This window comes from Bos indicus x Bos taurus, chromosome 4 (genome assembly GCF_003369695.1).
Source record: "Bos indicus x Bos taurus breed Angus x Brahman F1 hybrid chromosome 4, Bos_hybrid_MaternalHap_v2.0, whole genome shotgun sequence".
Classification (NCBI taxonomy): domain Eukaryota; kingdom Metazoa; phylum Chordata; class Mammalia; order Artiodactyla; family Bovidae; genus Bos; species Bos indicus x Bos taurus.
This window is the reverse complement of record NC_040079.1, coordinates 47,504,931-47,531,137: the sequence shown is the minus strand read 5'-3', so window position 1 is coordinate 47,531,137 and position 26,207 is coordinate 47,504,931. Positions and strand designations below refer to the sequence as shown.

Sequence of the window (26,207 nt, the reverse complement as noted above, 5' to 3'; positions counted from 1 at the left end):
TATTAAATAAATCATTCATGCTGGAATGTTGTCAACAGTGGTGATTTTCAAATGATTTACATATTCAAGGTCCTCTTTCATCATCATTTTTTTTTTTTTGCAGTGATTTGCTGTCCTCTGAATATGTGGAGAGACACATTGAACATGGAGGGAAGACTGTGGAAGTAAAAGTAAGTAAAATTTTTCTCTTGAGGAAAACTCTGAGAATCTTTTAAGCGCTGATGATAATTTTAATTTTCCATGATGCTTCCAATATACAATTTGGGGTTTTTTATATTTCAGAATTTATCATTAAAACGTGTCACTGGCTTAGGGGAAAACTTAATTATCAGTAAAAGAAGTCTGTACTACAGGAATTGTTGGAGTTATGTTTTGTGGGATTAATATTACTGCAAGTAGTTCTCTTTTAGATTATATCACAGAAAATAATTTCTGAAATTGGTTTTTAAGGTTAGCACTGAGAACGAAGAGGTGGAATCTTGAGTCTAGGGTAGGTGCCTGGCTTTGTATTCATTTGGAAAAATTCATCTGGAAAAATTATGAACTTATTATGTCAACAGGGATATCCCAGAGAGTTTTAAATCCCTGGAGACAGAAATCTCAGGATACTGGTTCTTGTTGGGTAAACTCTGAAAAAGATTTCATACAAATTTTTTTTTTTTCTGATTTGTAAGTGGTAGACCCAGGTTTGATCCTTGGGCCAGGAAGATCCCCTGGAGAAGCAATGGCTACCAACTCCAGTATTCTTGCTTGGAGAATTCCGTGGACAAAGGAGCCTGATGGACTACATGTCCAAGGGGTGGCAAAGAGTCAGACACAACTGAGCAACTAGCACTTTCACTTTCATAGGCATAAGAACGTGTCTGTCAACTGATGATGCTGTCTGAGGTATATGAGACCAAACAGCACCCAGGAGTTTCTTTAGGACCAATGTTTAATATAAAGAGTTTTAGCTAAGTGTTTATTTTCTTCTGAACAGGAGTTTAAGAAATAGAGCTTGTTCTGTTCTTCCATGTGCTGCTTTCCAAACCCAGGGCCTTCCCTCCTCTTATAAAACATGTAAACACTATCTGACTTTTGTGGTTATTCTTTCCTTACTTTTGCTTATAGTTTTATTATCCAAGTGTGTCCTAGAGTTTAGTTTTGCTTAATTTTTTAAAAAAATCAGTTTTTAAAAACTCTCTTTTATTCCATTGGTTATCTTTATCTTTCTTTTTATTCTTCCTTGCAGTTTATTTGTTGAAGAAGTCAGGTTATTTATCCTATACAGTCTCTCACAGTCTGGGTTTTGGTCTTGATTGTAACTTTTTATTTACAGTAAAATGAAATACACTTTAGTGACCTTTCCTTAAGATAATGATTTGTATTATCTGCAAGGCATTCTATGTCTCATTGAAGAAAGTGTTATTCTGATCAGAGAGGTGCATAATCCTGATCTTAAAGTTCTATTAAACCTTTTTCCCATCAAAGTTTACAAAGAAAGGTTTTAGGCTGAAAAACATGATAAATACTTTTTATGTGTTTTTTTAATAAAATATATGAATATCATCTTTCACTTACATTTATTTCCAATTCATTTAAAAATTAAATTTGAAGTTTGTCCCTTAGTTTAAGGAGAACTTCTGTGTATTTAACATAAACTTTAAGAATGTAAGTGTGAAACCTCAATTAATTAGAATACCCTGGGAACAAAATCTTTTTGTTTTGATTGTGTTGAACTATGGCTCTGGATTTTTAAGACAAAAGAAACTGAAGTTGATGCGGAGCAGTAAATAAGTCTAAACCATGCAGTTTGCTGTTTTATGGCTAGCTAGCTTTTTCTGTCTTGAAGCTGAAAGGTGCCAGGATTTTGTTTAGTCGAAGTGTCCCATTACATAGGCTCTGGTTCATCAGTATTATAATCCTAATATAGTAATTACTAACATTTATTGCTCATGATGTGACAGTCATATGAATTTATATATGTTCAATTCTCCAAACAACCTGTGATTATAAAATAACTTATCCCACTTGACAGGGAACTGAGGTACAGAGAGGTTACATAACTGGCTGAAAGTAACACAGGCAGGAGGGGTAGAGCTGCAGTTTGAATCTAGGTTATCTATCTCTGGAGCTGACTCCTAACACCATGCTATCTACCATATAGTCTACATTTATGTAAAAGATTAAAGGCAAAAGGAAAAGGAAGTGGCAGAGGACAAGATGGTTAGATAGCATCATTGACTCAATGGACATGAATTTGAGTGAACTCCAGGAGATAGTGAAGGATAAGGGAGCCTGGCGTGCTGCAATTCATGGGATCGTGAAAAGATGGACTCAACTTAGTGACTGAACAACAGCAAATGTAAAATAAGACAGCCATACAAAGTGAAATGTATCTTATTTAGACTTATTATATACATATCTCATTTTCTGGAGGTTCCTAACAATTGCACCTTTATAATCTTATCTTTAAACTGAAATGGTGGTCTGTGTAGTGGGCCTTTAGGTATCCCTCTCAAATTTGGTTATGCATTTGGGTAGCTTTTCGGTAGCATCAGTTGCCTTGGGCAAAAATGGTAAAGACATACTCTAGTACAAGGCCTATTTTATTTTTCATATCTCAGGAAAATTGCTATAGTAGGAGTTTTAGAACACTAGGAAAGGAATGGTAAATCTTCTGTATTTATGGATGGGGAAGGAAGTAGATTTCCCTGGAGTCAAAAAGTAAAAATAGACATCTTGGAAGAGATATGATTTATTATTGTATCATTACCAGTGAATGATCATGACCAGTCACCAGTGTTATTGGTTCTGATAGTATTTGGTTAAATTATTTGATCTCTGATGATAATGATCACAAAGTAATAACTGCTGGGTATCTTTTTTATTAGTTCAAATTATTTCTAGACTGAATGTGACCACTCCTAACCTGTCCTTGAATCAGAATCCTAATCGTTAAGGATGGATATGTAGAGACACCCATTTTCCAGTATTGACTTTTGACTGGCACTTAACTGGTTACTGCCCATCACTTAATTGAATTGAGTGCACTCAGGGATCATTGTCTCAAAGTCCTAATTGGTTCCATTGTGGCAGTAAGAAGATGGGTAAGAAGGCATTGGAGAGTGGGTCAAGGTTGAAGTCTGGAGATTGGAGAGTGCTGGGTGTTGAAGAGCAGGTGTCAGAGGAGAACGTGTTTGCTTAAGGGGTGGGAGAGGTTATTATGACTAACCCGTTCCAGTATTCTTGCTGGAAAAAGCCCATGGACAGAGGATCCTGGAAGGCTATAGTCATTGGGGTTGCAAAGTCAGACATGATTGAGTGACTGAGCAGAGAGAGGGAACCTTTTACTTTGATGGGATGGTGGTAGAATTTTCCTTAAAAAATATTGTTTAGGTAAACTGAAATGGCCACAGTCATTTCTGGGAACTGAGTATCAGGGAAGTTGATATAGAAGCAAGGAGAAAGCCCGAGTGTTTTCTTACAAGATAGCTTTTCTCCTGCTGGTCACATCCATCTCCCCTCCCTGAGGTTTGGCAGCTCATGAAAGATTTCTAGCTCAGCACAGTATTGTCCCCTAGCAGGAGGCTATGCTACAAGGAGATTCCCTTTGCATTCAATTTTAAAAGTTAGAATTCCAGCTCAATTCTATTTTCTTTTTTAAAAAAGAGAGATATACCTTAAAAATCCTGTCTTAATCATTTTGTCTTCCAAAATGAATGTGTCAACGACAGGCAAAAAAATACTAATGGAGGACAGCTATAAGAAATCACTTAGAAAAATTTACATGTGATAACTGTCAGGACAATGGATACCTTCCTGGCTTATGCTATCTCTCTAGTGTCTATAAACCTGAAAATCATCCATATAAAATTGCTTTTGATCTTGAATTGTATTCAGGTTTTCTCATATTGTTTTCTAGATTTCTCCATGAGGAACATAATTCTCAATACTTGAGTACTTCAAACGTGCACAGTGTGTTAAAGAAATAATGTTTCTTAAGGTATCTTTTAAGAATTTTTTTTTAACCAAAAAAAAAAAAAAACCCACAAGTGATTATATGGTGCTATAAAACATTGTAGACTCCTTTATTAGGAAAAACTCTTCTCAATTATTAGTGACAGGATTTAATTTATTTAAAATGTACATTAGAGCTTAGTGACTTCATTTTGCTTCTATTTTTTTTTTTAAATGACAGCTTTACTTAACATATCCTTTTATGAGATGTAGATTTTTCCCAAACTCGTTGCATATAATTGAACAGTACATAAGAGCTTGAACTGTTTCTTTTTTTAGTCGTGGGGAGCACAAAAATAGCTAGTCAACTGCCAAAGTGTCATTACATATATTTATTGCAGCAGAAAAGATGAACAAAGGGATTAATCTGTTTTTACTTATCCTGCATATCCAGTTTCCTTATTGATTCTCAGAACTGCATTACCATCCAGATTCTTGGTTCTTTCTATAGAAGCAAGAAGAGTAAATGATTAAGTACAAAAGAAAAACCATACAGAGCCTTAGTACAGAGCCTCCCATACTGCTGAATCTTTTTTTCAAATAGCTTTTAGAATGTCTTTGTTTTTGAGGCTGTCTTTGAGATGAAATGCAAGCAATAGCCATGGAATCTATACAAAGTAGCCAAGTAATCTATACAAAGGCTATTTAAAATCTCTCTCTCTTTTTATTTTAAGGAGAGCAACTCAGCAGCAGTACTTCTTTTCCAAAATGTCTTTCTTATTTACATCTTTTCCTTAGGTTACAGAAACAGGCTTTCTATCTTGAATTCTCACTACAGTAGCTTTTCTAGAACTTCTTGGATATGGGAAGAATACTTAGTCACCTAGATAGTAATGAAGTCATATGGCCTATGAAGATGCTTTTATAAAGGAATTTTTTTAATGGATCTATTTATAGTTGTCACCTAAGCTCTTAGTTTTATCATCCTTAATTTCAAATTGAAGTTTCAGGCATTTTCCCTGACTCTGTGGAGACGGTGGGGGCGGGGGAGGGGGGGTGGCATTTATCCAGTAAAGAAACCCAGTAATCATTTTAAGGCCAGCTGAGGGGCAGACTATCAATTAAAGACCTTTAGTTGGTCCTTGAGGGACTCCTGCTACAATGATAGGAATGTTTGGCAGATGCGACTACCCATATGTTTGAATCTGTATGTATGTTCTTCTGCTGCACTTCCTGGATGATTTAGGTTAAGGACTCTCAGCACTGAGCCTAAACTCTGAAAGCAGAACTTCTGGTGCGAAGGAAAACTAAAGATGCAGGTGTCATAGGTGAAATGGGCATGCATTTACCTCACACAAGTTATTTTGGCCAGAACATTTCAGATGTCATAGCTATGGACATGATATTTGTTTACACTACTAAAAAAATAATTTAACCATAAATATACATATTTTAAAATTAGATGACTTGGAAGCATTTTTTCTCAAGTACATTCTCTAAAAGAGTTTAGCTATGACTTAACATCAACATGACTTGTAATTAAATTAGAATGATTAAAGAAATATTGATCAATATATTTTCCTTATACATAATAATTAGTTACTAGCTACAGCTAAACTAGTTTTAAACTTTGTTATATTTAATGACTTCATTAGCTCCTAACAGCTGACGAAAAAGATTTTTCTTAACCTCAGGATATAAGAAGCCTGCAAGAATGAGATCTAAACTTTCTAAAAAGTAAATGTACTAACCGGGTTACTCTTCTAACAATTGATTAGAAATTATTGAGTTGAATTTCAGGGATGGTGTGATTCAATTCCAGGATCTTCTAATTCAGAGATGATTCTGTAATTGCAAATAGGACCAGCACAGGAAACCTCCTCCTTTGGGTCCTGTGGGTTTGAGTGGCTTCCCATTTTTAAATGCTTTCATTTTTAATGGTGAATTATATCAGAAGAATGATTCAGTTTTCTTGTTACTATTGAAAGAGCCATGATACTTTCACAGAAGTTTTATGAAGTATTTTAAATGCTGAACAAAAGTGTAACTGGAAAATCTATTTATCTGATGGTTGGTAAAGCAAGTCCTGGGCTTCTCTGGTAGTTCAATGGTAAAGAATCCTCCTGCGTTCGATCCCTGGGTCAGGAAGATCCCCTGGAGAAGGAGATGACAACCCACTCCAGTATTCTTGCCTGGAAAATCCCATGGACAGAGGAGCCTGGAGGGCTACAGTTCATGGGGTTGCAAAAGAGTTGAACATGACTTAGGGACTAAGCACACACACAGGGAGTCCTAGTGAGCTATTTTCATTGATTGATAATCACCATATGTTACTGTCTTACTGTCCTGTGGAAAGACTATGCTTTTTTCTTGCGATCTATTATCTCCAAGGCTAGTCTTATCTTAGAGGCGAATAACTGCTGCCAGCAGTTTAATGCTAGTCACTTGGAAGAGTTAACCATGTCTCACAAAGCCAAACTCATTTTGCTTCCTTAAGGCTATCGGTGGCATATTCTCTCTAGCCAAAGAAACCTCACTTTACTAGAATTTAAAAATATGATGATTTGCTATAATGACTTTATATCATTCTCAAAATTTGTATTTTTGCAAATAAATAATTATTATACCCATAAGTGCTCTAAATTTTACGATACTGAATTTCCCATTTTGTACAATCTCTACCTCTTTGAATTATGTTGATATTCTCAATGAGATCAATACTGGTAACTGCACTGAAGAATAATAAAAGTAGAATTACTAGTTGCAGTTGGAGAAATAGCAAACATGTGTATGATACTTACTATGTGCCAGGCACTAGTCTAGTAAGTGTTTTACATATTTTAAATCATTTACTCCCTCAGTAGTACCACTGGTATCCTCATTTTGCAGATGAAGAAACTGAGCACATAGAATTTAACTAACTTTCCCTGGAATTTGTAGCCAAGCAGTCTGATGCTGGAATTCATGCTATTATTCACTATAATTTATGCTTTTTATGGAAACCAATAATTATAGTGGCAGGGGAATCAAAATACATATATTTAAATTACAGCATTTCATTTTACCATTTACAATTATCAATACATCTTCCTTAGCAGATGTTTTAGTAAGCCATGAATTGGAGATGTAATCGTTTGGTTTGAGTGAGTCTCTTTTCTTCTAAATATAAAATTTCCATTATCCTAAAGACAAGTAAATGCCCTCTAAGAATGCCCTGTTTTTTCAATCATTTTCTCTTGGGGTTTATTTTTATTCCTTCTTTGTACTCCTTAGAAGTTAGACTGAGTATTGTTCAGTAGAGGGAATTGCTGTGGCTTTTAAACTGTAACCATATGAAATATGTTGCCATCCTGCACATGGCAAACACATGGCTTCGTTTTTATGCCCATCTTATCCCTACGTGTACTTTTGTCTGGAGTGGAGGAAATGTAAAGTTTTATGGACAAGAGCAGGGAAGCTGAAAGGTGTCATCATTTTGCAAAAACACTAGACAATATTTTGTTGTATCCCTGCCAAGGTGCTTCAAAATGCCCATCCCCTTCATTCCCCAACACACACACACGGAAGAACGTGAAAGAGCTACACAAATCTCTTAAACAAACTTAAAATATCTGTTTCTTGATCACACGTAACAATTATTCCAGGTTTGTCTCCTAACTTTACTTTTTATCCACTGTTAGTCATCTATTTAGCATCTTTTTGATGAGCTGGACACTGTGCATTTTCCCCCTGGCAGGCTTAAGCAGACATATGTTCCTCCGCCATCTTGTAATCAGTGTGGTTTCAGGTTTCATGCTTTAATTCTCTTTGTATTATTGGAAAAAAATTCTTTGGGGATTAAGTAAATTTTGCTTTCCCTTGGGACCAAAGCAAGGTTGCTCTAGGTCAGTCATCATGTATAATGCATCAGCTTCCTTAATGGCATTGTTAAGATTGCAAGTAGTCTTAACTCTGCAGTGTGAAGAAAATATATTGGCCCATTACCAGTTTATACAGGTCAGGTATCTCATTTCTGGGAATAAGCAGGAATGGACTGTAACAGCTGGTGTCAGCATGAGTTCTGTTTCTAAGCTCTGTTTGTGACCTGTTTGAGCAGAAAGTCCTCTTTATTTTCTTTCTGTGTAAAAAATTTTTCAAATAAGTATCTAAATGATTACTTAACTGTTAATATTCAAGATGTTATCTATAAACTTAAAAAGACATGTTCAGTCATAAATTAAAAATATCAAAGTAGCACTAATAGTGTTTCTATATATGAAACCAAGTAACTATTCTATAATAGAATATTTTTCCTATTTTAATTCTAATTGCAGAACTAATCTTTGTATTATATAATGTCTTATACAGATCTACCTTCAGAAAAATTTTTGAAATCAGAGTGAACTGTGATTAAGAAGTGATTTGTGGAAATGTTGTTTTTGATCAATTTGAAACTGGTTGGAAGCCAAAAAAAAAAAAGAAATCACAAGTTATTCCCTTGGTGTTGTCTCAAACTGGTATTATTTTCTTTTTCATTTATAAAAAATTCTTATTTTCTGGTGAATAAGTGGCTACTATAAAAATAAGAACAGGTAACAACTAGAAAATTGGCACCTTGGCATTTGGGCTTCCCTGGTGGCTCAGCAGTAAAGAACCCGCCTGCCAATGCAGGAGACCCGAATGTGATCCCTGAGTTGGGAAGATCCCCTGGAGAAGGAAATGGTAACACACTCCAGTATTCTTGCCTGGGAAATCCCATAGACAGAGGAGCCTGGTGGGCTGCAGTCCATGGGGTTGCAGAGTCAGACACAACTGAGTGACTAGCACACTATGAAACAGAAAAGGAAGGGGTGCCAGTGCATTTGATTATCCCCATAGGAAAGTCCTAATAATTTAGGCAATATGGAGATTAAGTGAGATTAGACATTTAGACAGAAAAGTTGACATTAGAGATTTCTGGCAGAATATACAAAAGCTCCAATGGTCAGACACCCCACTTGTGTTCTCAGCCCTCTTTCATTCAATAGATGTGTATTGAGAGCTTGCCATTGGGTCAGGGAGATAGCTGTGAACAACATATGATATAATTTTTGCCCTTGTAAAGCAGGTAGTTTAGTAGAGGTGATAGGTATAATGAAAATAACTGCCAATAGGTCTTTTACAATGGCAGTTATGAGAGTGCCATAAAGAGAGGTTTCTATTGTTCTGAGAGCGTTTGATAGGAGACCTGATCTAGTCTGGTTGGTTAGGGAAGACTTCCTTGAGGAAATGAGATTAACTTTGAAGTTTAAATGATAAGTAACAGGAGGTGAAATGGGAAGGGAACAGCTTTTCAAGGCAGTGAAATTAGTATGGACAAAGGCCCAGAGGCGTTGATGTGCAGGACCGTGGTGCGTGGGAGGAAGAGGAAGAAACCAGAGAGGGTGGGCAGAAGAAGAGATGGAGACAGTTGTATAAGAGAGACAGAACCTACACTGTTGGGGAGAATGTGAATTGGTACAGCCACTATTAAGGTCCCTCAAATAACTAAAAACAGAGCTACCTAATAATGCAACAATCCCACTCGTAGGTATATTTTCTGATAAAGCGATAATTTGAAAAGATAACATGCATCCGTATGTTCATAGCAGCACTATTCACAATAGCCAAGACATGGAAACAACCTAAATGTCCATCGACAGATGAATGATAAAGAAAATGTGGCATATATATATATATGACTGTTAATTGCACTTTGAGATCCCATGGAATGTAGCCTGCCAGGCTCCTCTGTCCATAGAATTCTCCAGGCAAGATTACTGGAGTAGGTTACTATTCTCTTCTCCAGGGGATCTTCCTGACTGAGGTATCAAACCTGGGTCCCCTGTATTGCAGTCTGAGCCACCAAGGAAGTATGTATATATATATATATATATGTATAAAGGAATATTACATAACCATAAAAAAGACTGAAATAATGCCATTTGCCGCAACATGGATGGACCTAGAGATTATCATACTAAGTGAAGTAAGCCAGACAAAGACAAATATTATATGATATCATTTATATATGGAATCTAAAATATGACACAAAAGAACTTGTCTACGAAACAGAAACAGATAGACATAGAGAACAGATTTGTGGTTGCCAAGGAGGGGGATGGTTAGGAGAAGGAAGGATTGACATTTTGGGATTAGCAGATGCAAACTACTATGTGTAGGATATATAAACAACAGGATATATATCACAGGAACTATATTCAACATTCTATATAACCCTTAATGGAAAAGAATATGAGAAATTCTTATTTAATTATATATATATATATATATATATATATATATATAATTGAATCACTTTTCTGTACAAGAGAAATTAATACAACATTGTAAATCAACTGTGCTTCAATAAAATTAATTTAAAAAAATGGAGAGAAGGTAGGAGTATAATATTTGAGCAGAGCCTCAACCCAAACAATCAAATATGACCTAGTGGAAACAAGACCAAGTCTGCCTTTGGACTTCATGTATTGATTATTTTATGCCTGTGTTTTCTCTTCTCTCCATATTCTCAAAAGCTGGAAGTGCACCTCTAAATGTCTTTAGAAGGCAGAGTGGTTTTTTGGATAATTCTGAGTGGAGTAAATAGGTAGTCCACACAGCAATTTGACTTTTCAGACATAGTAAGTGCTGTCTTCTTGAGATCATGTTACATTTCTGATTTTTTTTAAAAATGAATTTTTTTCTCCACTAGTATTAATAAATGAAACTAGTCACTTTATTTGTTTCTAAATGTAGGATAGATCTGTAGTTTGGAGGCAGTAAAACTTAGAGACTGAGGCTATATTTAGAGATGCATGCATGCTGAGTCACTTCAATTGTGTCCGACTCTGTGTAACCTGACCCTGTGGACAGTAACTTGCCAGGCTGCTCTGACCATGGGATTCTCCAGACAAGAAATACTAAAATGGGTTGCCATGCCCTCCTTCAGGGGATCTTCCTGACCTAGGGATTGAACTTGAGTCTCTTATGTCTCCCACATTAGCAGGCAGGTTCCTTACCACTAGCACCACCTGGAAAATGAAAGTCGCTAGGTTGTGACCAACTCTTTGTGATCCCGTGCAGTTCGTGGAATTCTCCAGGTCAGAATACTGTAATGGGTTAGCTGTTTCCTTCTCCAGGGGATCTTCCCAACTCAGGGGTAAAACCTAGGTCTCTCACATTGCAGGTCCATTCTTTACCAACTGAGCCACCAGGGAAGCCCAAGAATACAGGAGTGGGTAGCCTATCCATTCTCCAGCAGATCTGCCTGACCCAGGAATTGAACCGGGGTTTCCTGCATTGCAGGAGGATTCTTTACCAACTGAGCTACCAGGGAAGCCCAATGCCACCTGGAAGGCCCTCTATTTAGAGATAGATAGACCTACATTTGTATCCTGATATGCCAATTAATTTTCATGTGGCCTTGGACAAGTTACTTATTTCTTCCATGGTTCATTTTTTCCTCATCTGTTAAATGAGAAAGACAGACATGTAGCTCAGAGCTTGGTTACGGGAAACGCTTCACGTTGAAATCGTTATTGAGGTAAAGTGGAAATTTGAAAAGAATTTCTGGCTAGGTCTTTGGTGCCCTCCACTCATTTTTACTGCTGGTTTCTGATTCTGCTCGTGATGCAGGGAGCATATCACGATCACCAACGGCACTTCGTTATGCCCTGCTCCATAAGAAGGCAATCTTCTGTGCCCTAGATTATACATTCTATGAGAAGTTACTCCAAGAGCAAACTCCCAGGGGAGCTTGGACTGCATACCTAGCTCTTGGCATAATGTATGGACCTCAAAGACAATAAATATATGTTGAACAACAACAACAAAAAAATAAATGAATGAAGTAAGTCACATGTTAGGAAATTGGGTAATTTCTCCTGTTTACCCAACAGTATGTGGGGAGAAGTTCAGTTTGGATGGATCTGGGAGAGCAGATTATTCCCCCTGCTGTGAAAAGATGCAGTGAATATAAACAGGAAAAATGAAAGGCTTCCATCTGCTCACCTGATGCTAAGGTCATCCTGTGTACTGAGGCTTATACTCATGTGCTGTCTTTGGAAGGCATTTTAGAGTCACTTCTAAATTACTTTTAAATTTCAAGTCATGAAATCCCAGCAATTGACCTATGATAAAAATTTCAGTAACTTTGAAATGTTTCAAACATATTAAAAATTCTATAAAATGTGGTAACAGATACATGTGTAGATACATGTTAGTATTTTGCTAAATTTGCTTCAAATCATTTTAGGTTTTTAAGGTCTGGTAAGGTCTGATAATTCTGTATTAGAGCATCTCCTGTTTCATTTCTATTATATTTTATTTGTGCCTTTACTCTTACTTGGTTAATCTTATTTGAGTTTATTAAAATGTTTGTTTCAAAGAATGAGCTTTACTTTCATTATCAATGCCTACTGTCTTTTACTTAAGAAGTTCTCCTTTGTTCTTTTCATAACTCACTGAGCTAAAATTTAACTTGAAAAAGTGAAAAACGTGAAAGGGTTAGTCACTAAGTTGTGTCAGACTCTTTGCAACCCTATGGACTGTAGCCCACCAGGCTTCTCTGTCCATGGAATTCTCCAGGCAAGAATACTGGAGTGAGTTGCCATTCCCCTCTCCAGGGGCTCTTCCTGACCCAGAGATGGAATGCAGGTCCCTTATATTGAGGACTGATTCTTTACCATCTGAGCCCATCAGGGAAACCCAAAATATAACTTACTAATTATCAATCTTTCTTTCTATAAGCATCTAAGGATGATAAAAGCAGCTTCCTAAAATTTCTGATTCATACATTTTTCATTGCCTATAAATATGTATATCTTTTTATACTATGACTCATAAGTTATATGAAATTTTATAAATCATTTTTAAATTGTTTAAAATTTTTACACGTAACATTTAAAAATTTTCCAAACACATCTTTCACTGTTGTTTTAATTTTTTAATGGTAAAGGCAATGTAAAATATACTAACTCTTTGAAAGTTGGCCTGGTTATTTAAAAGAAATAGAAAGTTGGTAATCTTTGATTAAAAAAAATAGACTGAAATTCATAGACCCAGGAAAAACCTTAGAGACCACCAAATTCAACTCCATCCTTCATTTTACAGGAAATCACCTCCAAAATGGCAAATGACAATCATGTATTGGTGGAAATATTGCTGGAAAAACATTTTTTTTTCAGATTTAGTGTCACTTTTTGACAGGTGCAATCCTTAAATATTAGCCTACCTCCCCAAAGGACTTTGTTTGAGAAGTTTGTCCTTAGTAAGCCAACCCTTTGTTTGTATCTTTAAATTAATCTTGGGCTAATTCAAAATCATCCGTGGAGGAATAGAAATGACCACTGAATGCTAGTGTTGAGTTCTTGAACACAGTTTTTAAGGTTCAAGGTATAAGAGGAGAAAGAGATGCTGCAATGCAGCCTTCCTTTGGCAGCTAGAATTTTTCCCTATTTATCCTTCCTTTTTTTTTTTTTTTTAAAGAGCAAATGGCTGGTTGACAGAATGGAAGTGAAATTAAAGGAGATAGTGGAAAAACAATGTCTTTTTTCTTTACCTTAAACCCTCATATAGTTACATATTATTAGATTAAAAAAAAGGAAGGGAAGAAACAAACAAAGATGTTATACTTTTCAAATGGAACAAAAATCTTTTTCTTCCTTCATTTTAGGGACATGCTGTCATTTTTTAGAACTGCCTTCTAGACAATTATATTTCTTCCCCAATGATATTCAAATATCAGCTATAGAATAAGGTTTTACGTAATACGCAATTCATATAGAGCGATATATTTAAGCATCTATTATTTGTTAAAATACAATAATGCAGTAGTTTCCTGGAAAGAGTTATAATTTCATGAGTTTGTAATTATTTAGTCACTGTATGTGCTTTGCATTGATTTTCCATTCTCTCAATTTAGAACTGCATCCCAGAGAACCTGCCAAGTACCCTCTCTGCTTTACTGTAATTTGCTGCTGAGGAGCATTTTGTGGGAACCTAGAATGTTTTCATAGTCTGCTCAGACATTGTTATATCAGTGTGTCTGTAAGTGATTACCTGACAGCTGAAAAACAATTTCTCTTGCCTATTCTCTGGTTAAAAATAAGCAATTTGGAAGCTCTGTTTGACGTAATAAAAGAACTGAAGGTCAGGTTTACTGTGCTGTGCTGAGTCACTCAGTCATTTCTGACTCTTTGTGACCCCATGAGCTGTGGCCACCAGGCTCCTCTGTCCATGGGGTTTCTCCAGGCAAGAATACTGGAGTGGGTTTGCCATGTCCTCCTCCAGGGGATCTTCCCAACCCGGGATCGAACTCGAGTCTCCCCCCATTGCTGGCAGATTCTTTACTGTCTGAGCCATCAGGGAGGCCCAAGAATACAGGAGTGGATAGCCCATCTCTTCTCCAGGGGATCTTCCTGACCCAGGAATCAAACCAGGGTCTCCTGCATCATAGGCAGATTCTTTACCAGCTGAATTACCAGGTTTACTGTATATTTGTGTAAAAAGGTGATGAGTATTGTTCAGTGAAGCTATGGGAAAGTAGAATGTCTGGCTACAGGTAATTAAGATATGGGTTAATCTTTTTAGATGAGGGCTGCTGTAGACACTTGCATTTTATTTCACTGAGCCAAGCTTCTTAGAAGCAACATCTCTGGATCATGAATAAACAAATTCACATGGTTACTTGAAAGGAGATGAGAATTTGTACTGTGTTGAATAATGTCCCCACAAAAAGTCATATCCCCTGGTACCTGTGAATGTAATCTTATTTGCAAACAGGGTCTTTTCAGATGTGATCAAGTTAAGAGGAGAACCCTAATCCATGACTGGTATCTGTATAAGACGGAAGTTTAGACATAGAGACACAGGAAGAATGCCATGTGAACATGGTGGCAGAGACTAGAGGATGCAGCTCCAAGCCAAGGAACACTGGGAACTTGTTGGCAACCATTGGAATTTAGGAAGTAAGGAAGGATTTTTCTCTAGAGAGTATGGCTCTGCCAATACCTTGATTTCAGATTCTCATCTGCAGTTCTGTGAGAGAATGAAGTGTTTTTGTTTTAAGCCACCCAGGTTTTGCTAATTTGTTATGGAGGTCTTAATGTAAAAACAATTGGAGTATGTGCTGTAAGTGCCTGAGACTACATATGAGAGGAGAGGGAGCAAGTCTTTAACTTTGAAAAATAGCTTGTATCTCAAAAGACTTTAACAATTGTTTAGTTAGGATACTTGGGGGCTTTAATTCCTGGGAACCTATCCCTGTTTTCATGTTTTGTTTTCAACAGCTAACATTACCCAAGGGAAAACAGTATAAGGAAAGATTCCTGCACAACAATAAAAATATATTTTAAACTCACTGGGTCTGTAATTTTTTTTTTTTAACTCGAGAGCTCTATGGTCCCTATTTTCTGTGGTGTTCACCATTTTCCAATAAGAAGCTCTTTGCTTTATCACTTTTATTTATTAAAATATCCAGTGGCTTTCTAGTTCTCTCTTTTCTCCTTTCTTGCAGAAACTTTTGCTACAATATTTAAGAATGTTTGCTGCAACAATATTCTTATGTATCTTTCCTCTTCAGCAGGAACCATGCATGTTTTTTTAAACACTTTATTTTTAACTGAAGGATAATTGCTTTACAATATTGTGTTGATTTCTGCCATACATCAACATGAATCAGCCATTGGTACATACATCTTTTAAATAAAATTATTCTGTTTTCTGTTAGCTAGATTTGTCTCCTTTTATTTTTTTAAAATGTTTTTTGTTTGATGCTTAATCTGCAAGTGCTTATCAATGAGTATTAAAGCAGTGCAGAGATTTTTTAAGGATCATTTAGCTTTAGATGTTGGAATGAGCTGATAATTTGGATACAGCTCAAACACTTGTACCCTGGAATGGAATGGCAAACATAAATGTCCAAAGATACCAACCAGTGGCATAAATGAGAGACAGGCCAGCTATAATAAGATGGACAATGTGTGTCTTATTCGTTTGCAGCTAATTTGTATCCTATGGGAAAACGGGAATGTGGGATCGGAGGCGCCTTGTTAACAAACCTCCTAATTTTCAGGGGAAAATGGAAATCCAAGTTTCAGCAACTGTGAGGGTCTGAGATTTTATCCTCCTTACAAATCAACAAGTTAGGCTGTTGCAGTTTCATCTATGCTGGCAGAAGACAAGAGACCCTGGGTCAGAGACAAAGAACTTTGTTACTCGTGGCAATAGAAGTAGCCAGAACATCAACATTTTCTTATACTTGTATCTTGAGCCTCGATCCCTAGAGGGTGACAGAGGAAAAGGGCCAGGTGACACCTGCGCACACAGTGTGTTGTGTTACTAGAGAAATTCTGAACTTGAAAAACCTGAATCTTTTATCATAGGAAGTAAACATGCTTGCTCTTTGCTCTAGAGGGAGACATCTCTCTGTCTTCAAAGGCTTTCCACTATGCAAACATCCTTGAAAGGATTGTCCAGAACAATCTTGGGCAATGAGGAGTCCTAGATTATTATTAATATTATAGCAAAGTGTTATTGAGTAACCTTTCAAAAATTATTTCCATGGATTATATTAAAAATTTTGTTTTAGTCATTTAAATTAACCCTGTTTGTATAAGGGTGTTCCTCTGGAGAAGGGATAGGCTACCCATTCAAGTATTCTTGGGCTTTCCTGGTGGCTCAGACAGTAAACAATCTGCCTGCAATGTAGGAGACATGGGTTCGATCCCTGGGTTGGAAAGATCCCTTGGAAGAGGGCATGGCAACCCACTCCTTTATTCTTGCCTGGAGAATCCCCGTGGACAGAGGAACCTGGCGGGCTACAGTCCATGGGGTTGCCAAGAGTCGAAATGACTGAGCGACTGAGCCCAGCACAGGACATATAAGGGTAGTTTAGAAAAAAAAAATATTTTGAAATCTACAGTGAGAGTAGAGTCTAGGAAGTATTCATTCATACTCTTGATCCTGGACTTCTATTTCCCAGGTGGCTCAGTGGTAAAGAATACACCCCACCTGCCAAAGCAGAAGATGCAAGAGATGCACATTCAATCCCTGAGCTGGGAACATCCCCTGGAGTAGGAAATGGCAACCCACTCCAGTATTCTTGCCTGGAAAACTCCACGGACAGAGGAGCCTGGTGAGCTACAGTCCATAGGGCTGAAAAGAGTCAGACATGACTGAGTACACACACACTAACAAAACAAATTTTAGATCAGTATAGGGTTGCCAATCTTTTTATTTTGCTATATATGGAAACAGTGCCTTCAGAATACCTAAATCATATTTACCATTGCTACCAGTTCAAAGAGAATGTATATAACAACTAATGCAATATGGTAACCTGGACTGGGTCCTGAAACAGAAAGAAGAAATTAATGGAAACTCTAGTGAAATATAAATGTTCAGAACCTCATAATCAGTAACATACCATGTCAGTCTTTCAGTTTTTGACAAATGTTCTCAGGTGATGTAAGGTGATAACGATAGGAGAAATCGAGTGATAGATATGCAAGAACTTTTGGAACTTTTCTGTGAATCTAAAATTATTTCAAAATAAAAAGGCTATTAAAATTAAAATGGATAATCTTTATAATCAAGGAGAAGACAAGAGCAAATCTCAGAACAAAGGACAGTCATATGAAAATTACTTCTAACTTTATGAAAAATTGAATTGTCCTTTTTTCTTGTTTTGGCATGAACTGGTAAAGATTTTGGCATGCAATAGTGTAGATCCATGGATTATCAACCGTGTGTTAGCGTTATTTAATTTTAATTTACTGTAAAATGAAATGAGATTGTTTTTCTCTCTGATTCCCTTAGGGAACCTTTGGAATCAGATATCCTTACATTGTGTAACTGAACAGATGTTTAACCTATGTCCCTTTTATGAAGCCAGTCTGAGTCTATATAATCCCAGGTTATACATTTTAATCAGGATAAGTTGCTGGATCCTCTCCAAAGTAAAACTTAGCTTTTCTAGGAATTTCCTTGATCCTAATGACCCCAGGGAGACTCGGGATTTTCCTGACTTTAAAATGTCATTTCTCACTATTGAGAGGGAGAGGCAAGGTTGAGGGGAGGGCAGGTTCATCATGTCAATGCCAATCAGGGGGAAACTGGGAAGAGGCTATTGTAAACCAGCACCTGGTGAAACAGGTTCCAGCCTCGCAGCCTCAAACAAAGGTCTGGTCAGTGCACATGCCTGGGAGAAATTTAGGGCAGTCGAGTTCAGGGGCAGGTCTTCAGTTCCTGCAAAGCGGAATAGGCTAGAGCATAGCTTCTCAGCCTAAGGCAGCATGTTGGAGTCATCTGGGCAGTTAAAAAAAAAAAAAATGCTCAGGTTTCTTCCCTAGAGGTCTTGATATAAATGGCATGGAGTAAGGTTTGAACTTTTATAAAAAACTTCCCTTGTGCCAGTAATGTGACACTAATGTGAGCCCAGGGTGGTGAACTTCTAGTGTGAGCAAGGATCTCACTTATGCAGGAGGATGTCTGATCTGCAAGGCAGAAGCCGGTCCTGGACCTGGTGCCCACCAAGGGGGAGAGAGAGCTGTGACTCAGGGAGGACAGCAGGATCACAAGGGTAACAGGCTGGTGTTTCGGTCTGGAAGTGTCTGCACTAACCTGTCCCTTTTAGAGTGACTAAACTCATACTGATTTGCCTGTGACTTTCATGGGTACTGCACTGAATGACCTGCATCCTGGGAGACCCCTTAGTTCCAGGCTAATGGGGTGTTGATTGCTCTGTCCCTTTTAGTCCTGGTCAAAGCATCCTGTATGGTACCATCTTACCAGCACCTACAAAAAGTAGCTTTGCTCTTCCTGTCTGTACATGGTAAAATTCTCACGTATTCTTGTTTCTCCTTCCCCACTCCATTTTGTTTCTGATAAAACCAGCTGTTTGGGGATAACAAGAGAAGAAATAGAGAAGAGCTATGGCTGTTTATACTCTTAATGCTTCAGTTATAATAGAATCTGCTCAGGAACTAGTGTAAGATTTCAGACAGCTCAATAAGTGAGGAGTTTTAGAATGCAGAGGCAGATGTAGTGAAAAGCAGTTGTTTTCAAATTTTAGAGTGCGTGGAAGTCACCTGAGAGCTTCTACAGCCTCCAGTTGAGTATGTCTGGGGAGAGGCTTGACAATCTGCATTTCTAACAAGCTGATGCTTTGGGGCTGGACACGACTCTTTAAGAACCACCAACATAAGGAGACTTGACTCTGCATCAAACATACATGGGTGAGAAGGCTCACTTTCGATCTACGTTTTTTCACATTCATCAGTCATCATGAAATAGTACATTTATTACCAAGCAGAAGGCCCAGGATATGGCTGATACTTTCATTCTTCAGATGATGATTCGAACCATCTCAATCTTTCTGCTATCTTCTGCCTGGGGATGGTCTGGGCATACCAGACTACCAGACCTGCCTCTTGAGAAATCTGTATGCAGGTCAGGAAGCAACAGTTAAAACTGGGCATAGCACAGCAGACTGGTTCCAAATAGGAAATGGAGTACGTCAAGGCCGTATATTGTCACCCCACTTATTTAACTTATATGCAGAGTACATCATGAGAAATGCTGGGCTAGAGGAAGCACAAGCTGGAATCAAGATTGCTGGGAGAAATATCAATAACCTCAGATACGCAGATGACACCACCCGTGTGGCAGAAAGTGACAAAGAACTAAAGAGCCTCTTGATGAAAGTGAGAGAGGAGAATGAAAAAGTTGGCTTAAAACTCAACATTCAGAAAACTAAGATCATGGCATCCAGTCCCATCACTTCATGGCAAATAGATGGGGAAACAGTGGCTGGTTTGATCTCCTTGCAGTCCAAGGGACTCTCAAGAGTCTTCTCCAACACCACAGTTCAAAGGCATCAATTTTTTGGTGCTCAGCTTTCTTTATAGTCCAACTCTCACATTCATACATGACTACTGGAAAAATCATAGCTTTGACTAGATGGAGCTTTGTCAGAAAAGTAATGTCTCTACTTTTTAATATGCTGTCTAGGTTGGTCATAGCTTTTCTTCCAAGGAGCAAGCTTCTTTTAATTTCATGACTGCACTCACCATCTGCGGTGATTTTGGAGACCAAGAAAATAAAGTCTGTCACTGTTTCATTGTTTCCTCATCTATTTGCCATGAAGTGATGGGACAGATATCATTATCTTTGTTTTTTGAATATTGAGTTTTAAGCCAGCATTTTCACTTTTCTCTTTCACTTTCATAAACAGGCTCTTTAGTTCTTTCTCCCTTTCTGCCATAAGGGTAACATAATCTGCGTATCTGAGATTATTGATGTTTCTCCTGGCATTCTTGATTCCAGTTTGTGCTTCATGCAGCTTCATACCTCAGGGCTGCATATTGTCACCTTGCTTATTTAACTTATATGCAGAGGACATCATGTGAAATGCCAGGCTGGATGAAGCACAAGAAAGTTTCATTTTATGAGGAGGAGGGAATCTGAGAAGACTTTTTGGAAAAGGTGACTGTAGTCCATCTTGGAGCTGATAAAGGTATAATTTCCTATGAGGATCTGGATTGAGAGCAAATGACCATGGCCTTGTGGCTGTACTAGAATTGGTTTTCCTTACTCAGTTTTCATAGTTTTATAACCCAGGCTGAGTAACTTTCATGCATTATCATCTCATCCTATTTATAGTAAATTCTACTTTTCTTTTGAGATCTTTCTGTCTGCTTAATAAAAATGTGGTTTGTCTTTGAATTTTTCAAATAAATGATTATTTTTGACTTCCCTAGAATTAAATTTGCAATAAGCTTTTTTTCCCCCAGGAAATAAAAACCAATATGACATGTGAACTAATATGTAGTTCATTTTTATAGAGGTAGATAATTTTTTAGCTACAACTATCTAATTATCTAAAAATAAACATCTGTACTATTATGACTGTGTTATTAAATCAAGTAGTATGAGGAAAGTTTCAAGGACAATGGATTACTGGAACAAAAGAGATAGTAAGGAATAAAACCATGACTGGCAGTTGAATAAAGAACTGAAGTCTCTTGGGATGTGCTGGCTTTTTTCTTTTCTTACAACATCTGTCTTTGGTTATTATTTCTATAAGACCTACTTCCATAAAGCATCTGTTTCCTCAAGAAAGTCATTGAAGATATGGAGAACCCTTATTATTGGTAAGATTTGAGTAAGTTGGCTTAAGTGTTAGTCTCTATTGAAATATATAATTTTTAATAAACTGCATTTTATTATTTTAAAATGCAAATCAATTTTTAAAACAGATATGTATAATGGAATACAGTTATATTTCTCCTTTAAAATATCCACTAAAATTTTAAATGCACATATTCTTTGACCTTCCAGGCCACATCTGGTAGTCTAGTCTACATACACACTGACAGAAGTGCACCAAAAAATATATGAAAAGATGTTTGTTGCAGTAACCTAACCATCCAGTTGTACAGGTTTGTTTAAATGAATTATCGTTCACGCCTGTGATGGAATATTCTGCCATCATTGAAAGAATGAGGTTGATGTCAAGGTTACCTTAAGAAAAAAAAAATCAAGTGGCAGAACAGTGTGGGTAAACTATATGTACACTGAAAGAACATATGTTTATTTATGTATATGTACAATTCCTTAAATATGCATAGATGATTCCTGATGTGGTACACAAAATCTGTGGCACACAAAAAAGGTAAAAGTATTTACCTTTTAGGTGGCAATTGCAGCCTGGACAGTGTGTAGGAAGGGGATACTTTTACTCTTTGTCATGTACTCCTGAATACTTAGGATTTCTGCAATAAGTATTTATTATTTTATAAACAGTGTATAACAATACTTATTTAAAAGCAAAAATCTATTAAATTTATTTATTTTAATAATTTAACAATAGATTTATATAAATTACAGAAGCCTTTAAATATTAAGGCCTCTATTCTGGACTAAGAAATATTTCCAGGCATATTAAAGGAAAAAGAAAACTATTTTAGTTCTAAGTTGAAATAATTATTGATTTATGGCAAATAATTCCTGAAAAAAATTGCAACACAAAAATTAATTTCCACTGTTATTTGGAAAATTACAGATAATGCTGGTTGAGAGCCTCAAGATTTGAATGATAATAGTCTAAATGGAAGAGAGCCCCCCTGATGTTTATGCTTTTCTTGAAGTGTCATGGAAATATTTGATAATGATTCAACCATATTGAGCTCTTCACTTCATTTGTTAGGTTTTTGTGCAGATGGATCATGATCATCTGCTGGTTTTGGATTGACTCCTATTTTTCAGAACCAGAAAATTAGTGAAAGATTTTTTTCTATTATCTACTCATCTTATCTACTCATCTGTTTAGCCCCAGTATAATGAAGGATTGTTTCAAAACATAAATTCTTTGTCCTTTTTTATGATTTAATATAACATGTTTCCAAAGTTGGCATTTTAAAGAAAACTAGTAATTTATAAAACATGTTTTATATGCCTTTAACTCTGATATATTTTCCCTGCATACAATGACTTGTCAACTTCTGTTGTTCCCTCATCAGATACCGTAATTTTATGATTACCATTTATCTTTGATGCTACTGTCTTTCTAAGCTACTTTTCACTGTGAGTGTTAGACCTCTGTGAGAGAAGATCTCATTGGTTTGTTTAGTCAGTATCCAATTTAAAGAAATACTTTTAGATAGAATTCTCTTTCTAGGTCACCCCATTGACTGTTGGTCTTTGTATCTGGCCAATCAAATGCTTGGCTTCCCAGGTGATGCAGTGGTAAAGAATCCCCCTGCCAATGCAGGAGACACAGGTTCAATCCCCGGGTCAGGAAGATTCCCCTGGAGGAGGAAATGGCAACCCACTCCAGTATTCTTCCTTGGAAAATTCCGTGGACAGAGGAGTCTGGAAGGCTACAAAGAGTTGCAAAGAGTAGGACATGACTGAGCACACACATACAATCAAATGCTAAAGTTTCGATTTCTAGCCCAATCAGATGTGTCCAGGAAATCAAGGTCATTTGAAGCATAATAACCTCTCCTCCACTAATCTTGTGGATAGTTTACCAGTCCAAACGCCCAACAGAGTGAATTTAAAATCTGTTAAATTTACTTCCCTGCGGCTCCTCCAAAAATTAAAACACACACACACACACACACACACACACACACACACACACACACACACACAAGGCAAACAAGAAAAACAAAAACAGCCTAGGAAAAGCATAGATTTGCACTGCATAGCTCAGAGGTTCTAGGTCCAACTCATAAGTGAAAGTGAAAGTGAAGTTGCTCAGTCGTGTCCAACTTTTTGCGACCCCGTGGACTGTAGCCCACCACGCTCCTCTGTCCATGAGATTTTCCAGGCAAGAGTACTGGAGTGGGTTGCCATTTCCTTCTCCAGAGGATCTTCCCAACCCGGGGATCAAACCCAGGTCTCTCTCATTGTAAGCAAGACATTTTACCGTCTGAGCCACTGGTGTAGTATATGGGAAAGAACATAGATGTTACATTCACACATTCACACAAGATTTGCACCCCGACTTGGCAACTTCCCAGGCAGACAACCTTGACTCTCAGAGACTGTGACCTCCTATGTGAAATGGAGGTGACAATATTTCTTTGTAGAAGGGATGTAAGGATAGGGAGACTGTGTGTGTAAAATGAGTAGGACAATAAGTGACACACAGTAATTATAATGGTATAAAACATTTATTGAGTGTGTACCAAGTGCCAAGCATTATCCTAAGCCCTTAATGCATGTTAGCTCTTTATTCCTCTGAACAGCCTTATGTGATGATTACACAGGGAGGCTCTGTGATTTGCTTGAGATTGTATGACTAGTAAGTGAAGGAGTTGATAGCTCGAGCTGTTAACATCTAAACCAACCCTTTCCTGGAAGTCACAGCCTGACTTCATTTCTGCCCATAAGTCTATGGCCTTCTGGGTTCCATCTGCTGTCAGAACCATACCTGAAGCACTTCCCTATCTTATCTTCCATGCAGTCCAACCCCAGTCCTCAGTTCATGGTGCTCAGTGACTCCATGGGAATTTGGAGGTGTCAGGGCTTGCACTGTGTGCCTTCCTGCCCGCTCTTTGTCCCTCAGCAAAGCTGAACTTCACCCTATTCTTGGGATTATCTCATGAGGAGAAACAGGCTGCCTTCCCCAGAATTCCAGTGAAGATAATATCTTCACCGTTGTTCCATTACTATGTCTTCCTGTTCTCTCCTCTGCACTTGTCAAGCACTGTGTATTTTAAGTAGGGTTAGTCCTTAAGACCGATTGTGAAATAGATAACATTTGCCCCTTTAAACCACTCATTCCTTTAGTCCTTATGTCACTATTTCACATCTCAGTGAGCCAGTTGAACTAGAAGCTTTCAGCTTCTGAGGAAATGAGAAATTAGTGGGGGAATGAGAAAGGTCATTTAGATCTGTGCTTCTCAAACTTTATTGTGCATATGAATCACCTAGTGCTCCACCGTGTCCTCAGTTGCTCAGTCGTGTCCGACTTTTTGTGACTCCATGCACTGTAGCCCGCCAGGCTTCTCTTGTCCATGGGATTCTCCAGGCAAGAATACTGAAGGGGGTTGCCATTTCCTTCTCCAGGGGATCTTCCTGATCCAGGGATTGAACCCACATCTCTTGCATCTCCTGCATTGACAGGTGGATTCTTTACTATTGTGCACTTTGTTAAAATGCCGATTCTGATCCATTGGGGTGGGGCCTGGGATTCTGCATTTCTGACATGCTTCTGTTGATGCCCGTGCTGGTGCTGTTTTCTAGACCACACGCCTGAGTAGCCAGTGTCTAAAGACTAGGGTACCACCTTGAGATGTCAGAGGCTCTACCCTGGATTAAGTATTTCCAGGAATACTTAATCCAAAGAAATGAGTCTCTTGGTGAAATTTAGTTAATGTGACTTGCTGGTAGAAGAAACTTGTCAATTTTAGACCCTTCTCTGGACTGCCTACCAGTAAAGCCATTCCTGGTTGGAGAAAAGAATATCATAAAGTTGTCAAGTTTTAATATAAACACTATGAAAGAGGGCATTTTCCTCTGTTAATTTAGTAACTCTGAGATGATTTGTATTCATTTTGCTTAATTTTGAGAAAATCGTCATTTTGCTGCTACTCAGTGTTGAGTGAGCTTTCCAGGTGGCGCTATCAATAAAGAACCTGTCTCTCAATGCAAGAAACATAAGAGACACGGGTTCAATCCCTGGGTCTGGAAGATCCCTTGGAGGGCATGGCAACCCCCTCCAGTGTTCTTGCCTGGAGAATCCCATGGACAGAGGAGCCTGGAGGGCTACAAGTCCATAAGGTTGCAAAGAGTCAGACACGATTGAAGTGACTTAACATGCATGCATGCAAGGTTGAGTCCCTCAGGGGAACTCAACCAGGGAAATAGCTCACCAAACTCTTCCTGGTGCTGGGGGTCACATATGCATTTCAATATGTGTTTCTTTGTTCTGTCTATCATCATCTACATAAAAGGAAATTTAAGTCAACTTTTATTTCCTTATCTTTTGATTTGGAGTCAGCTCACTGGGAGTGCTTATGAATAATTCTGTTAGAAATGGTTTGATAATACTAATCTGGATAATGAAACGTTGTACAGACCTTTGCACATGAAGATGCAGTGTGGGTAGAAGACTGCGAAATGACGTGGCTGATTCTCTTTGTGATGGCAAAGGTTTATATTCTCTATTTCTGCTTTCAGGGAGGAGAACACTGTTACTACCAGGGCCACATCCGAGGAAATCCTGCCTCATTTGTGGCATTGTCGACATGCCATGGACTTCAGTAAGTGTCCCCAAAGTTTTTGTATCATCCATTTTTTTCCAGTGATTTACTTTATTTTTAATGCACTTTGGTTGAAATCTCTATTTTAAGTCAAGAGCTATAAATAGTTTTCAAACAGTGATGGATGAGGACTTTTTTCCCTCTGTGGTTTGTAAACCAAGCAGATTGTTAAATTAGAGTTGCAGAAGCCAGAGGCGCTAATGATTATAACATGCTTCCTTAGTGATGTTTGAAACATTTTTCTAGTTTCATCCAGATGGAGACTGGAGTGGTTTGAGTAACTTTGGTTTCTGTTTCTGTGGGTGTTTAGCCCCTTGGTACCAATTCTGTCCTTCTTCTTCCTTGATGTTCATTTTTATATATGTATGGAATAATAGAAATTTCAAGACAGGGAACTCCTGACTCCTTACACAAAAATAAAGGGTGACCACAGGAGCTCATGTATTTTAGCACTTTATTCAGCCAGAATCCCACCTAACCTACAGCAAACTC

At 37.6% G+C, this 26,207-nt stretch overlaps 1 protein-coding gene across 10 annotated transcripts in view; it reads left to right on the top strand.

Moving 5' to 3' along the window:
- ADAM22 (ADAM metallopeptidase domain 22) overlaps positions 1-26,207 on the top strand; it is a 235,085-nt gene that overhangs the window by 122,484 nt on the left and 86,394 nt on the right. For all 10 annotated transcript variants that reach the window (XM_027539325.1, XM_027539330.1, XM_027539332.1 and 7 more), the window contains exons 4-5: positions 104-170; positions 25,633-25,715. In XM_027539325.1, coding sequence (XP_027395126.1) covers positions 104-170; positions 25,633-25,715 — 150 coding nt within the window. The remainder of the gene's footprint in view (positions 1-103; positions 171-25,632; positions 25,716-26,207) is intronic.